The sequence below is a fragment of the Fukomys damarensis genome, unplaced genomic scaffold (genome assembly GCF_012274545.1).
Source record: "Fukomys damarensis isolate Sample0158 unplaced genomic scaffold, DMR_v1.0_HiC HiC_scaffold_2, whole genome shotgun sequence".
In the NCBI taxonomy this organism is placed as follows: domain Eukaryota; kingdom Metazoa; phylum Chordata; class Mammalia; order Rodentia; family Bathyergidae; genus Fukomys; species Fukomys damarensis.
This window is the reverse complement of record NW_022900914.1, coordinates 312,940-329,978: the sequence shown is the minus strand read 5'-3', so window position 1 is coordinate 329,978 and position 17,039 is coordinate 312,940. Positions and strand designations below refer to the sequence as shown.

At 34.0% G+C, this 17,039-nt stretch overlaps 1 protein-coding gene across 1 annotated transcript; it reads left to right on the top strand.

Annotated features, from left to right (window-relative positions):
• Positions 1-11: 11 nt before the first annotated feature.
• On the top strand, positions 12-6,552 carry Rad51ap2 (RAD51 associated protein 2). Its single transcript, XM_019205038.1, has 4 exons — positions 12-852; positions 2,539-2,679; positions 3,000-3,083; positions 6,325-6,552. The coding sequence occupies exons 1-4, from the start codon at positions 252-254 to the stop codon at positions 6,441-6,443; spliced, it is 945 nt and encodes a 314-aa protein (XP_019060583.1). The 5' UTR covers positions 12-251; the 3' UTR covers positions 6,444-6,552.
• Positions 6,553-17,039: the final 10,487 nt, after the last annotated feature.

Here is a 17,039-nt window from a genome sequence, read left to right as displayed (position 1 = left end):
GACGGCCCGGACACCCGGGGTCGGAGGGCGCCTTTCCTCGGCAGACGGCGTCCGCGCTTCCCGGAGCGAGGGGGAGACGTGAAGTCCACGGTGTGGCGCGGCCCCGCGCGGAGGAAGATGACGTTTCATCCTCGGCACCGAAAATACCGACTTCTGGGAGCCAGCGCAGGCTGGAGGTTGCCAAACCCTGCTATTCTAGAGATAGCATCACAATAAGCATCCCCGAATTTCCAACAGATTTAAATAGCAGCATGTCCTTTGTCTATTTAAAGAAAATAACAAAGAGAAAGAATGACAAATTTGAGGCATATGGTAGGGATTTCGCAAACATTTACTGGTCCCAAAATAGACACGACGTTAAGAAGCAAAAGTTACAGGATGATAAAAAAAATGTAGATTCAGAAATTTTCTCCCCTGAATATTGTGAAAGTAACCACCAGTTACTCAGCAACCAAAACATTTTTGAGAGAAAAAAAGACTTGTCTAGTTTAAATTGCTATGACCACAGTAGAATCAAGTGTTATGTAAGAGACTCTAAAAAGACCTTCACTATAACACTGAGAAATACAGATTGGATGGGAGCAGAAACAAACCTGACCAGTTACGTGCCTACCGGGTTGGAAAAATCTCAAAGCAGGCACTGTAATCTTAGACATATTTTGAATAGGCACAATTCTTGGGTCATGAAAAGTTACAAGACTAACAGTGAACATATGAAAAGAGCTAGAGAAAAGCTAAATTTGCTACAACTACAAGAAATAGAACTTTTAGGCAAGGAAGATTATCGCAATACAAAAGCTGTGAATGTGCACGATGGACAACAGTCAAATCCTTTAATGGTAGAAATGCCAGGTAACCAAAAATTTTTAATTAACATTGTTTGGTTAAATAGTAAAGGAGAAAATTATAATATGCTACAGTTTAGATATTATACTATACAAAAAGATTTTCGTTTAAGCAACATTTTTCAAAGTTTCATTACAGAAATTTTTTATTTCTATAAATGTATTTCAGGAAACCAGAAGGATAACAGTACTTTAAGCTGGTATCAAATTTTGAAGTATGAAAATCAAATTGGTATTCAAAATGTAATAATCAGGAGTATTAATGTCAATATAAAGAGTGGCATTTTAAGCAAATATTTACAAACCACTGTTTCAGAACATTTAAATATCATTTTTAAAACTGGCATATCTTATCTGTTCAGTAACTGTTGTTCTTTAGCCAGAATTGAAAATGATTCTGAATTAGAGGGATACATTTTCAAATGGATGATGCATTTGAATTATCTGAAACTTATTACAGTGGAAGGTCATACTGTATATCTAATGAGGGATTTAACTCTTTCAAAACTTTTAGAAGATATTGTGAAACCTATGTTAAAGAAAAGAAAGCCTATATTTAAAACTCAAATTCTTAAAGGTTCCAAAAAAGAAAACTTTGATTCTTTTAATACAACAACCAAGAATCTATGTTTTCCCATTTTTGAAACATATGAAAAAATTTCCTTTTTAATGGACTTTGATGACATGGAAGCACTTTCTTTGGTAAAAGAATCTCATGATAAGAATAAGACTTGTCTTGAACAACACATGAATGTAGAAACCTGGGCTCACTGCAGCTTTAGTATTGTTAAAACACATATGAAATCTGGTCTTCAGTTTACACAGAAAAACCATGGACATATTAGTGGAAAATATAATGAAATAAATATGCACAACCAAGAATTAGAGCCTGAAAGAAAACAGGATCCTAAGAAAGTCAGTAGCTTCACTTCTAAGCACACATCTGAAGGTTCTTTTAATGCTAAACGACAGACTATACTGGCAAATCAAAACACAATATATAGTTTACAGATCAATAGCATGACTATAAATCAGGTGCTAAATTTTGAGAACTTGCAAAGTGAATTAGAAGGAATCAAATATGATTTTGTTTTCAAGAAGGAAGTAAAGGTCATAGGACAGAGTTCAAAATACAGTGGCCAAGTTTGTATGAAGGTAGAAAAGGAAGAGGATAGTTTTTTTGCAAGGGATGGTATGCTTTCTGTGCGGTCAACTTCATTAATGAGTAAGAAATTAAATGTGGAAGAAACTAAATCTGTTAATCAAAATAACACAACAGATAAAATTGAATATAAGAAAATTATGCGAGAAAGTGAGTTAGCTAATTCAAAGCCTTTTCATCCAAAGAATGTGACTACATTATATGTTAATCAATTTGAGACTGATCCAAATGAAGGGAACAATGAATGTTTTCAGAACTTAAGTGAAAAATGTTTATCAACAGAAACTATGACAATAGTAAAAGATTCTGAGATGAAGAGTAAATTTGATTTAGTACTCAAAGAGCTTCATATGTTTCATGAAATTAGTAAGGAAAATGAAATTCCACCCACTGTACAAACAGACAATGGGCAACAAAATTACTTTGAAGAAAGTAATGATGCCAAGGAGGCAAAAATGGAGATAGAAAAAGATGTGAAAATGGTTACTATTGACAGAAAATGTGCATCTCCTTTGTCCTGTGATACAATAGCAGGTCCTAATATTCATAGAAGAGCCCAAAGTTTATTTAAGTGGAAAACAGTACTTAATAATGGAGAACAGGAAGTTCCCAATGTGTATTGCTGCCCTAGAACATCAGAGGAAGAAATACTCTATTTTACTTCTGAGCAAGGTATGCAATTCATTCTAAAATATTCTCTCATGATAAAATAATTACTGCTTTTCTGTGTGTAGGACAAATATATAATTTGGCAAAAAGATAAAGTATAAGACAAATGTTTATTGGTGTATGCTTTTTCTGTGAAGGTTATTTAAATGTTGAACTTATAAGAAATTATTAATTGTTAAAGAGAATCTCTAAAGAGTCTTACTTTACTTCATCAAATATTAGGAGACAAATGAAAGATGTAGTTCTGAAAGAATAATTTGTTTATGTTGCTAAAATTTTTATATGGTAATACTTTTGCTAAAACATATTAGCTTTATTTTCAGATGGTAAAAATACTTTACCTAAAAGACCTGCTATATTCCCTGATGACTGCATGGAAGAAAAACTTAATTATTTACCAAGGGGAGGTAAGATCTTTAGTTATTTTATAAAATATCTTATAGGATTATTATCACATGTGTATATTTTTGGCATAATGAAAATATAGTTATATTATTAGAAAATAAATTCATTTTTTGAAACAATAATTTACTGATGCAAATTCCAAAAGTTAGAGATTGGTTAAAAACTAAAATGCCATTTAGAATATTACTGGGAAATACACTATGTAAAACTATATTCAAATACTAGCACAGATCTATGATAATAACCGTGTGCCAAGGAAGGTATTGTGTATGTCCACTGCAAATATTTAACATATATAACAATTGGCAAAACCAAAAGAAATAAAAGGGTTCATCTCAGTTGGGTATGTACTGACATTGGGATGTCATTCCCAATTATATTTTGTATATAAAGGCCTGTGGTATGGATATTTTATTTTGTGAAATTTTTAAAAATTGCTATTATTTATGCATGCTAATGTGATGTTTGATTGTGGCAATTATATTTTTTCATTACCATTAAATATAAAACTGAAGAAAAACAACTTTATTCTTTATGAGTCCTACAATACCAGAATAAAACATAGTATGTCTAATATCCATTCTAATTTGTGGAACCAATGCATGTAAGTACACATACGGTTAAACTTAGGGAACTAGGTAAAGTTATAGTTGGGCCAGAAATTTCTGGTGTATTATACCACAAAATTAGATCTTAAAAAGTACCATTGTAAGTGAAGTATATTTGCTAAAACATCTCCAGGGGTTCATCATTTCTCAAAATGTTTCTCTTGGTTTATGATCATCATTATCATTAAAATGCTATCTTCAATACCTTTAATGTTACCCAGAAATTCTTTTCCATCTTTTCTTAGTTTGTAATGAAATAATCTTAAAAGTTAATTGATGCCCTTAGAAAAAAGAAAAAAGAAGATATTTAATGATCCAATATTTCATGAGTTTAAAAGGAAGGTTGAGAGAATTACCCTGGAAGCCCAGGTGTGGTGGTGCACCCCTGTAATACCAGCTCTCTGGAAGGCTGAGGCAGGAAGATTGCAAATTTGAGCCCAGCCTGGACAACTTGGCGATTTAGTGAGACCCATGCTGAAAATAAAAAATTAAAAATTGCTGGAGATGTACGTCAGTGGTAGAGCACCCCTGGGTTCAGTCCTGAGTGTGAGTGCATGCTGGGGTGGGATGTGGGGGGAGTTATCCCAAAAAGGATATGGCTTGCGTTTTCCTAGTATGAGAAAGGTAAGAAATTGGATATAGAAACATGTCTTGATGTAGAAGTAGATTAAAGAGCACATACCCATCGTGTCATCGTGATTATAATTAAAATAATGAAGTGAATATATGAAACAAATAAAGGGTAAGTATAAGTCAGAAAAGAAATGTTATCTTGGAAATACTCAAGTCCATAGTAATGTGACTGTACCCTCACAATTCTGAAGTAGGAAATATAATGTGTGAGGTCAGCCAGAATTATGTATGACAGTGTTAGAGTCACTTTAAAAGTGCATGAAAGCTGAATGACCTTCCTAATGTTTATTGAAGTCCACAGTATAAGGAAAAAGTTGGGAGATACCAGGATACAGGGTTAATGAGAACAGACAATGCACTGCTTAGGTGGAGAGGGTGCCTCCAACAGTGGTTTTACAGGCCTCAGAAAGGTTTTAGTTGACTTGAACTGTTGTGATACTTCTCCACCTGTCATTATGATGCCTACTCTTGTAATTAAAGTTTCTACCACTTATTTCAATGCAATACCCCCTTGCCCCCCATCACAGAAAGGGTATTTTTAAATTATTTTGAACAGATGTTATATGCCTGCCAGCTAGTTCCCCAAGTGTTTTATGTGTCATTAAGGCCATTGCTTCCTAACTTTAATATAAGTATTCATCACCTGAAGATACTGTTAAGGGGCTCTTTCAGTGGTGGCATTCTACACTTTTAGCCCATCCCAAAGATATAGATGTGGTAAGTCTGTGGATCACATGGTGATTTGCAAGCATTTAGAAAAAAATCAAATTGTATTATTTCATACCTTCGAGTTGTAATTTCATGACAGTTTTATTTAATATTGACTTTTATAAAATGAGCAGTTTTTGGTAGTATGCTTCAATGTTTAAATTTATTAAATAATGTAAAATAATAAGTTAATCCAGTGCATAACAATAATAAAGGGTACAAAGGGTGCATTCTTACAACCATAATTTAATGACTAAAGTTGTATACTTTGCAAAAGATTGGCTGTTGATGGAATTAGTCCCATGATCTCCCATTTATTAAAAGTGTAACAGGAGTATCTATCATGTTTGACATAAAAGAAGATAGACTAAAAATCCTGGCTTACTTCTGAAATAAGAATCATACAATAAGAAAGTATGCCTAGCATATGTTGCTGAAATTATCTAATTTATAATCAAATCTAGTGTATCCGATATTATCTGAAAAATTTGTTTTATTTGGACAACCCCTTTTTGTTTAAAAAATGTAGCAATAAAATGGCATTTTCCTCTTATTTTTATCATTAGATTTATAATTTTAATGTTGAATCAAAAATAGAACTGATTTATAGCTATTTTGATGGTGTTGATTATGGTGTAATTGCTTTTTGCTTTACATGTAAATTAATTTTGTATTCTGTTTAATAAATATTTACAAAGATATGTACATAGATTCTGTTATATTTCATTATTACAGTAACCAACATATTTACCTGTATATAGTTAACTGATTTAATAACAAATATATCTCCGTGAAACAATTTGAACCTCTTTACAATAATATATGAAGTTAAAAAAAACTTCAAAATTAGAGCTTTCTCTTACTGTGTAACAGATAATATATTTGAGCTCTATTATTGATACTAATCTCAGAGACCGAACATAAGCATTAACTAACAGTATGACATAGTGATTTAGCTTCTAAGTGAAAAATGAAATGCCTAAAGTATTATATTAAGTTGGCTTTAAAACCTATTTCTTCTTGTTGCTAAGTCAGACTGGACTGCTAATTTAATCTAGTTGTTTATTTTATATTGGTCAAGTGACTTAACCTTTCTGTACTTAAGTTTTTACATTTTAAAACTGGATATGGGATTATTTGAAATAATCCATTAAAGTCCCTGCCACATAAATAAAAAATGTTCAATAAATGCTCAGCAAATGTTGCTAATATTATGGTTAGAAGTAAGCAAAGAGTTTTAAGAATGCTAGTTATTTTACTCCTTTAGGTAACTTTTATTGTCTTATGTTTTTAGGTAGTCATTTTTCACATGGCATTTCAAGAATTCAGCCTCTTAAGACGTGCAACCGACCGATCAGGATTGGTTTATCAAGAAAAGCTAGATTTAAACAACTCCATCCCTACCTGAAATAACTATATTACAAGAATTTAAAAGAAGATTTTTGGACTTTTGAAACATTTCACAATATCCAGAAATGTTTTTTGTCTTTGGATAAATGCTGTCTTTCAGTTTGAGTTGGTGTGGGGCTTTCTCTGTTATAAAATGTGGAGAGATTATTTTGTGTGTGAAATATTACCTTTAAAAGCTAGGAAATTATTAATGTTTTCATATCATTTAATCAATATGCATATTAAAGCCTTTTCATGATCTTGTAAAATGATTTGACTTTTTAAATGATATATGCATATGATCTTTTTGTGGAGATGATTGATAGCTTTTATAGATTTTTCAAAGGATTCATGGCTCAGAAGAAAGTAATCAACTACTATTCGAATACAGTCTCCATTTTTCAGGTGAAACATGGAAGTGAGCTTTCCAGGTCGCAGAGTTGTAATAAGATTGGCACGGAGGCGCTTTCATCTGAAGAATTCCACCTCACCTTTTTCAGCATTCACCTTTTTACACCCCCACCCCACCCCGTACTAGAAACTGAACCCAGGCCTTCGCAGAGAGCTGTATCCCAGGCCTTTTAATTATTTTTTATTTTGAAACAGGATCTCACTGAATTGGTCAAGCTGAGCTCAAACTTGTGAGTCTTCTACTTCAGCCTGCAAAAATATTTTGATTACAGGCATGTGGCACCATGCATGGCTCACTTTCTACATTTGATTTGTTTCCCCCCTTAGTCTGCTTTGGCCCGAGAGTAGAATTATGATTATGTAGCTAACAACTTCTACTAATGTATTCATAGAACAAGTATACTGTCATACTGCTATTGTTGTGTTAGGCTCAGTGATAGAGAAGGTATATGCAAGACCTTGCCTAATGGAGCTTACCTTCTATACTTGGGACTGGTAGAGAAATATAAAATGTACACAATTTAAAGGTGACCATCATCAGAATGAAGTATACTTTAAAAAACACTGGACAGATACAAAATTTAGGCACTTATCAAAAAAGAAGAAAATAAGCATCAAGAAAGCATACAAAATGATGTTCAATGACAGAGGTAAGTCTAAATGTATTGACTGGATTAAAATTCCCTATTATCAGCAAAGGTTTTCAGATTTACTAGAAACCACTTCAAATTTGGCTCTATTCATTAATTTCTACTCCATATCATGTTTTTCTCACTTTAATACCCCTTTGTAAATCCTCCCCTACACCAGTAATTCTCACACTATAAACCATGCCTTGCTAGAGTACAAGCTCCCAAAGGGCAGAATTATTTGCCTTCTCCTGTTAATATATCCTAAATGTACAGAATAGTATCTAATTTCTAATAAATATTCATAAGATACTATTTGACTATAAATGAATACATTTCTATACCTATCTCAAAATAGCTATATATTGCTATTTTCCTTTTTTAAAAAATTGCCAGATAAAATTGTAGATTGACAGGTCAAATTATATATATTTAAATAAATTATATATAGATATTATATATTAAATTGAATGTATATATTTCTATATTGCAAGATAGTACACCTAGCATCTAGCTAATTAATACGTATATTATTAGAGCACATAGTTACCATTTTTGTGTTACACTGGAAACCCCTGAAATGTTACCGGAAACCTCTTCAGTGGGCTCCAGAGAGCTAGAAAGTGGGAAGCCAGGATGGCCAATGCTGCTTAATTAGCAAAGGTGCTAGTGCATCCAAGCCACTGATTTTTACTAGTAATTAATTGGGGTAAAGGCAAGTTATGTGTAAGGGTGGACTATGTGCAAGGATGTGCAATTGTGCAGTTTCTATGGAAACTAATGGAGGCAAGACTTGTAGATGAAAAAGACAAAGTATTCTCAAATTAGGAACAGAATAGATAAAATATATGGTTGTAATTAGAACATTGTTCTTCTAGTTAAGCTTTTAATTGTGGGAATGGAATTTGGTTGTAAGTTACTCTGACCTTGGCACATAGGCTTTGGCCAAATTCACTTCTAGAATCAAGGTAATTGTGGGATTAACTCTTTACAGCCTGCATTACTTACAGCCTGCTTTGGGCATAATTAACATTGTGGTCCCCTGCAGTGGTGAGAACACTTGATATCAATTCTTAGAATTTTTTTTTTTTTGCAATAAGGGGAATTGAACTTTTGCACAGGACTTTTGCACTGAGCTACATCTTCAGCCTCTTAAAATTTAAAAAAATTTTGAGATAGGGTCTTGCTAAATTCCTAAATTGCCTAGGCAGGGCTCACATTTGTGATTCTCCAGCCCTCAAGAGTGCTGGGATTATAGGTGTGTGTTACTACATATGGCTTCTTAATAGCTTTATAACTTTGAGTAAGTCCTCCTTTCTAGAAAGGAGATAGTATAGTCGGGATTATTGTGAGGATTGAGGGGCCTGGTATGTGTGTATTTGAAATATCTCTGGTGTGTAGTAAATAATAATGCGTAGCAATTTATTGGTACATAGTAACTCTTCAATAATTGGTATCTAGAATGTTTGCCTTTTTAATTTTTCTTTGGATTCTGCATTGCATTATTGTCAAGAATATGCTTTTCCTTTGAATTTTATGAAAATGTTTCTTTCATTTTTTTCTATAAATGTCTCCTTTTCTGCCTCTTTTTTATTATATGCCCCCCATTTGATGTTTTCTTTATATTTCTACAAGGTAAGTCTCATCAAGGTAAGAATGAAAGTTTGTCCGTACATACTCGATCCTTTTGTCTAATCTGTGTTGTTGTGTGCAAATATTTCATTCTGTTCTCAGTTCTGTTTCTTCAGGGCAGGTTTATGTGGTTCCAGTCTTATTCTTAGTTCTCAGAAGACTTTGAAGGATACAATACTTTCATCTCTTTTCTAGGAAAAGAGCATTCAGTAGTAACCACTGCTGGCTCTTTCCTGTTCTGAGCTGATGAGTGGATGGAGAGTTTCACCTCTGAGCACCACTGTTTACGGTGGTTTCCTTTATGCCACTCCCTAGCTTTGCTGTGAAGAGCTTCCTGGTAGGTGTCACATGTCCCCAACGACAGAGGTAGAGCTCCTTCCTTCCGCTGTCTTCACCTGAGCACAGGTTCCCCTTCTGTCTCCAGCTGGCATAAACACGCCCCCTTCCCCTCTTGCCTAGTTCTGTATGTTTCTTTCCTCTGGAGTTACAGAGTCAGAGGGGTGAAGGGAGGTAGCATTTTATTTCTTACATTTTTTAGTTTTCATAGCCAGATTTGGAGAGATTGCTTGGGGACTGTGATAGAAGACATTTTAAATTCCAATTAACAGCCCCTGATTGTCTTTATACTTGTTCTTAAAATGTAAAAATGGACCACTTTCAGACCAGAAGACAACTGTTCAAAGGACAAAAAGCCACTTCAAACTTTTATTCAAACTTTGAATAATCTGTGTTACTTCAATTTAAAGTAGCAAGTTTCTGGATGCATAACTATGATGTGAAAAGGGAAGCAGAGCTTTAACTTGGAAGAGTTAAGTTGATGATACATTACATATTCAAACCTCTGAGCACATATTACCCATTTAACCTTATTGAGTTAGGCAAAGTGGAAAATTAAATATGCAGTGAGTTTGATACTCAGTTCCATCTAAATTGCCACTTAAAGAAAGTTTATAGAGTTGTCTGTCATTCTGAGAAATTTTCTAATAGCACAGACATATATTTTCATGGACTTATAACAGTCTGTGGTAGACTTTGTACTACTAAGACATTTTTTTGAACATAAATAGAAGAGTAGTAAATTATATTTTCCCACTTTGTTGGAAAACAAATTATTTTTTGAAGTTATCCTTGCTGGGTATTTTTTTTTTTTTGATATGTTCATGTAATATTTTTAAAGCATAGGCAAGTGCTACTGCAGAGCTTCCCAGAGATAATTCCTCCATCTATCCTATGGCCGAAACAACAAACTTATAATCTAAAGAACTGCGATTCTACAATTTTGTAATTCGGGGCAGAGTTACTTTAAAAAAGTAAGTCTTATGGACCTCTATCTTGAACTTGAGACTCTAAACTGTTATTTTGCATCTCTAGTAGGTGTGTAATAGGCGTCTCCAACCTACTGTGGTCCACACTTAGCTCTTACTTCTTTCTCTCAAACTCCTCATTCCCACAGTTTTTCTCAGTTCCATCAATAGGGACTCCTTTCTTTTACTCAGAGCAGAAATATTGGAGACTTCCTTAAGCCTTCCTTTTTCTCTTACCCACAGCTGGCCTACCAGCAAATCCTGTTAGCCAATTATCTTGCCTGAATTTTTGCAACTGAATTCTAATTGGTTTCCTTGTCTCAGGCCTTGCCCTCCTTCCATCTACTTTGAACAGTGTTCAGGATGATTCTTTAAGGGATGGCACATGAGCGTCCATACAAAATATACGAAATACTCAATGTATAAAAATAACAGAACTTCTTTTATTTTTATATTTTTATTATAACATTAAAAAAAGAGGGTGGCATAAACAAAGCTAGTGGAATATTTTATCTTATTCTGGGAAATTAATGCACCAATGTCTCATTCAGTGGAAGTGGCTGCAATTCTTAGTAAGGGCTCAAGGTGTTTGTCAGAAACCTTTTTATCTAATTTGGCTCTTTCTGTGCTTCATACTTCAAAGCAGTTGTTCATAAGTGTACCTATTACAGAAAAGTGAAGACGTGCATTAGCATGGTTGTAAAGCAAGGGATGGTTTTGTCTGAGAAAATAGGTCTTAGGAAAATCTAGTAAAGAGACATAATCAAAATTCCTTTGATTTGAGTGTCAGATTGAAACTCCATATTCCATCTAAAATTTGTAGAGAATGTATTTATGTCCACTGGAAATGGAGATGCAAACATACCAAAAATTGATTTTTTTTTCAGAAATCTTAAGACCTACTCTCAAATTCCTGTATCAGAAAGAAAGAAAGAAAGCCTGGGTATTTTTTGCTGATCTCAGGATTGTGTTTAGCCAAAATACCAAAACGTATAAAATTTTCCATGATATGAGCTTGCCATAACTTAAATCTTATTTCAAATATTGTAGTGACTTGAAGCATAGCACAAGTAAGTTGATTTTTCATCTTGAAGAGACAATGTTTAACTTATTTAAATGAGAAGTGAAATCCACCAAAAATGCGAATTTTATGAGCCATTTTTCACTCTGAAAATTGGCACAAAATTCCCTCTTGATTCCAAAAGCCAGTTGACTTCATTTTAAAAATCACAAAATACTTTTAACATTTTACCCTGACTTAGCAACTTTACTTCAGAAAAGTAAATAATCATAACCACCATCTGTAATTTTATTATTTTTATTAGTTCATTTGCAGTATATGACTACTTTCACTGTGGATATTTACATGACACAGCTTAATTCTTTTTACGTCCCCTTCCCTACCCCACTCCCACCTTCCACTTTCCTCCTTCTGTTTCTTGGTTCCCTTCCCATTTGCAAAAGATTGTCTTCCCTTTTCCTTTTCTATCTTTTGTTTTGCTCTTTATTTATATTTTGAGTTTCTCATTAAGAAAAACCATGTGATATTTGAATTTGTGTGTTTGAATTATGTAACTTCAGGGCTGGAGATTTAGCTCAGTGGTTCCAGTGCCCACCTCTCAAACACAAGGACCTGGGTTTGATTCCCAGTACCATTAAAAAGAAAGATTTATATCACTTCACATTACGGTTTCAAGGTGCATCCATTTTCCTAAAAGCACATCCATTATCCTCCTTAATGGCAGAGTAATACTCCACAGTGTGTAGATAGCACATTTTCTTTATACATTCATCTTTTGATGAACATACAGGCTGCTTCCCAGATTTAGCTACTGTGAAGTGTACTGTTATAAACCTTGGGTCACCCAGGGAGCTCCCAGTTTGTGGTATTTATCCTGGGCACCGGGCATGGGAAGAGTGTTAGTGGGAGGAACCAGTTCCTAGTGTTTGGGAGGATGATGGGGAAGGGTCAGTTCGGTGTCCTTTTCCACTGCTTCTGTGACTTCTCTGGTGGCTATGAAAGCAGCGTGCTCCAGGCTGTTTCCTCCTCCAATGACAGAAGTACAAATAGCAAATAAACATATGAAAAATGTTTAACATCACTGGTGATTCAAGAGATGAAAATGAAAACAGTACTGAGATTCCACCTCACCCCAGAAAGAATGGCTGCTCTCATGAAATCAACCAGTAACAAATGCTCGCGGGGCTGTGTAGAAAGAGGAACCCTTCTCCACTGCTGGTGGGAGTGTAGACTGGTGCAACCACTGTGGAAATCAAAGAACTAGGATTGGAGGTCCCATTTGACCAGCTATTCCCCTGCTGAGTATCTTCTGCAAAGAATTACACCACAGTGATATATGTGCACCTGTGTTCATAGCAGCACAATTTGTGATAGCTAAAACTTGGAAGCAGCCCGATTGCCCATCAACAGGAGAATGGATAAAGAAAATGTGCGTGTGCGTGCATGTGTGTGTGTGTGTGTGTGTGTGTGTGTGTGTGTTTAATAGAATGGAGTACTACTCAGCCATAAAGAATGAGAAACTAGAGACACTTGTAGCTAAATAGATGCACATTGAGGCAGTACACAAGTGAAATAAATAGGACACAAGTGTAAATAGCAAATAGCTTCTCTAGTGTGAGAAACTGAATGTGTAAATAAGGACAAAAAGATATAATAGATAATGTGAAATAGGAAGAAAACGTGCAAAGGCAAAGTGCGAGGGATAGGGGAAGAGAAAGGGGAATGGAATCAACACGAGAAGAGGAAAAAATGGAAAAAAAGTCTCTGTAGATAGGGAGGGGTGGAGAGGTTGAAGGGAGGGCAAGGGAATGGGGAAAAACGAGCACCAAGATGAATCATGTAAAGGTGCAAATTTCCAACGATGAATGTCATCATATTGTATACTTTAAATGTACCAATAAAATTAAATTTAAAAAAGTGAAAAGAGGAGCTGAGGCCTTCTCGGCTCCTTCCTGCAGGCTATTCCGGCAGCCCCAGCTCACTGGGCTCCCTAGAAGAGTGACCCAGCCACAACCTTCTCCCTTCTCACAGCCAGGCCCTGGGGGAGCTGCAGACAGATCATCTTTCGGTGAGTTTCCATTTCTTGGTGCTGCTGTTTTTGGTGATTTTTCTGAGTAACTCCAGTGCTCCACCCTCTCTAATTAGCCCCGCTGCATCCATATTTCCAAGGAACTCCTGGCACTGGTAATAATTCAATCCTTGGATTTATGAGATACATAGCTTTGATGATGCTTTGTGTATCATTATCCATTTTTAAAGCTTTTGAACACAAATTTCATTCTTTTATTTTTTTCTTCTTTATCCCTCCCCACTCCCTTCCTTTTTCTGTTTTAAGGCACTGAGGATTCAGTCCAGGGACTTTTCACGGAGCTACTCCAGCCTTTTTTTTCTTCTTTAAGAGGTAAGTTGCCAGGCTGTCTAGAACTTGTAATCCTCTTGAAGTTAATATCTGCAACTTCAGTGTTTTATGTATCACCAAGGCATAATATTTAAAATTACCAGTTTTATTCTACCAATTCCTCATTTATCGATCTACAAATTGATCTATTTATCTACAAATTCCTATTTTAACAATTTATTTGGCTATAGTCTGGTGAGATTAATTTTAGATGAATCTTTTTCTTTTAATCTGGATAAATTATATTTGCCACATTTTCCATGCATTTACTAAACTCACTAATAGTAAATGTTTTTGATTTTCTTGCAATCAGGTGTGCTACCACATTAGCTCTTATAATAGATTCTGTTTGAGTTGTAACCTTTTAAAAATTTTTGAGATGACAGATTTTTTTCAGTTCTTCTATTTTGTATTATGAAACAAAATATAGCAGTGTATTTTTATATGTAATATCTTCAAATTTCAAAATTTGAAGATGTTATGATTTTCCTATACATTAAGCATGGTGATTTATTGTCTTGATAAAAAACTACTCATCTGTCCATTTTTAATTTAACACTATTACATCATCCATGATTTTTCTTTTTTGTGGTTCCATTTTCTTTTGAGATAATGGTGGTGCTATGCCAGAATAAAATTATATTGACAAAAGCCATTTACTTTTTATTATCAGTAATATTGTATATGCAATTATAACAATATTGTGAGCAAAAGGCTATTTGATACATTTTTGTACTTCTCCTAGTTGCTAAAACTTCTTTAATATATTGTTATTAAATTATACACACAAGAAGCCCAATAATTAAATAAGAACACTTACCCATCTGCTTAATGACAATGAATGGCTGTCTTCACAGGCACCCACAGGTGTATTGGTAATGGCTGAGTTTTACTCCCCACGTTGTACAAGTGCACGGGGGAAGTGAGTGGGGCATGGGTTCCATTTGACTGTGGCAGGAGCAGAGGCAGAGTTAGCACTGTACTGGACGCTCCCCTACATGGTGTTGGATTGTTGCTTGCACTGTCCACGCTGGAGCACACGATTATGTTATAATTACTGTCTTTTAAGGCTACATTACTAGCTGTCCAGGGCAGCATATGGGCCATGGATTGGACATGCAACAAGTCACGACTCAGCTCAGTTCAACTCAGCCTTCCAAAAGTTATTCCACATTAAGAGTAAAAATTCTAGTTCTGATGTATAAGACCTAAAGATTGAGCCCTCTGTTACCTCCAAACACCTCTTTATCCTTTTGTCCATTCCACTTAATTCACACTGGTCTTGCTGTTTCTTGGGTATGTTAGGCATGTTCCTGCCTCAGGACTTTTGGTCCTAAGATATTTGTGTAACTTGTCCTGCATCCTTTTCCTAAGAATTTAATTCACATGTTTACAGTGTTGTCTTTACTTCATGCCTGCATTTATATGCCCTTTCCTTGCTTTTAGTTTTTTCTCCTCAATACTTTATATTGGGCATACTATGTATTTTATTTATATATCTTGATAATTGTCAGTCTTCCCCAAAACAAACTTTCAGAACAAAATAATAAGATAATAATAATAGTTAATGCACTATGTATCATTATCTTCAAAGTAGTTACTCAGAGTACAAAATACAAACCAAGAAGATTCTTACAAAAAAGAAACAGATAATAACACAAAACTTCCTTTCCATTATCTAAGATAAGCTAGGAGTACAAATAAAAATCAGCATATATTAAAATAATTTTCAAACAATGGAATATGTAATTTGAGGAATTCTTGGAAAATAAAGGTCATGCCTATTTTATGTTGTATTTCAAGTACCTGGAATAGTGCTGGACCTAATTATTCAAAAATGTTAGTTGAGTAAAAGAATGAACATGTGAGCAAGGGTAGATATGCCTTAAATAAATAATGGTGAATAAACTTTTTGTCTTGGAGTGTCTAACTATATTCACTTATGAAACTTAAAGTTTTATTTTGTGTCCTTTGATAGTCTGTGTTGTATTTTTTCCTTTAGTCAAATGAAAACAAAGCTTGGATCTAGTTACTTTGTCAACTAATTGTCGTACATGTATTTTTAAAGTAATTTTGAAAACTAACAAATGTACTTTTAAAAATTAAATGTCCTTTTATCTCATTTAAAGTCTTGTAAATGAAATCAGTATAATAAATTTAAATTTTATACTGATTTCTTCCCTTTGTTTAAGTAAAACATCTATTAATGTTCTCCAAATATTTTTGCCTTTGTACTTTTATTTTTCAACTTTAAATAATTCTTTAATCTTTTAATGATTCTTTTTTGAAAGCTGATATGTAGACATAAGACTTTATAGGATTAAAAAAAAGAATTGATGAATGTAAGTTTTCCTTTCTTTTTCCACATTGAAATATCTACTTTCCTTTAGTGGAAGAAACAGGTTCTTTTTCTACATATTTCTATGAATAATAATATTATTAATAAATACAAAAGGGATTTTTAATTGTCCATTTTATACTTACACTTTAAAATGCATATTTTTCATGGTCTATTATTCTTGCATTTTCCTAAATATATGTTTCTACAAATAAATTTCCTCATCACAAGACACTTAATAAATTCAATAACATGCATCTCAACATGTTGAATTTTAAGATTAGAAAGAAAAATCTTTTTCAATGTTAAAGAAACAAATTTGAAAGGACAAATAGATTTATTTAAACTGATATTTTGATTAAATTTAGATGTTAAAGAAATTTTAGAAATTATCATTTTAACTTTTGAAATATACGTAATGTACCTTAACAAATATTCCTATTTCAATGAGTGCAATTTTATCAGCACACCTAATTATTTGGCGGTCCATATGCCTCTCTTGTCTTTTTGATTGATTCTGCTACCTGCCATTCCCCTTTCTCCCCTTTAGCTCACTGTTCTACATACACTACTTCTGATTCCTGTGTGCTTCTCTGTTAAGCACCACCTATACTGACCCCTTATCCTGTCTTAGGGTCTTTTTCTCTCTTTTCCTGTCCTTCCCCTTATCACCAGAAAGAGACCAGAGATTTATCTTCTTTCATTTTGCATTGTCTTTTTATTCCTTTGCATTGTTAGCTTCATTCTGCTCTTTTTAACATTAATTTTATTGGTACATTTTATGTATGCAATATAATGACGTTCATCGTCGGATATCTGTACCTTTACATAATCCATCCTGACTCTTACTTTTCCCCATCCCCAATGTTTTTTATTTTTGCATGTTA

What these genes read in the sequence shown, in the direction of transcription:
- Rad51ap2 (XM_019205038.1), top strand. Translation starts at nt 252, where the DNA reads ATGTCCTTTGTCTATTTAAAGAAAATAACAAAGAGAAAGAATGACAAA. An exon ending in TTTAATGGTAGAAATGCCAG is followed by an intron (nt 853 to 2,538) that starts GTAACCAAAAAT and finishes GTGATACAATAG; the next exon opens with CAGGTCCTAATATTCATAGA. An exon ending in CTATTTTACTTCTGAGCAAG is followed by an intron (nt 2,680 to 2,999) that starts GTATGCAATTCA and finishes CTTTATTTTCAG; the next exon opens with ATGGTAAAAATACTTTACCT.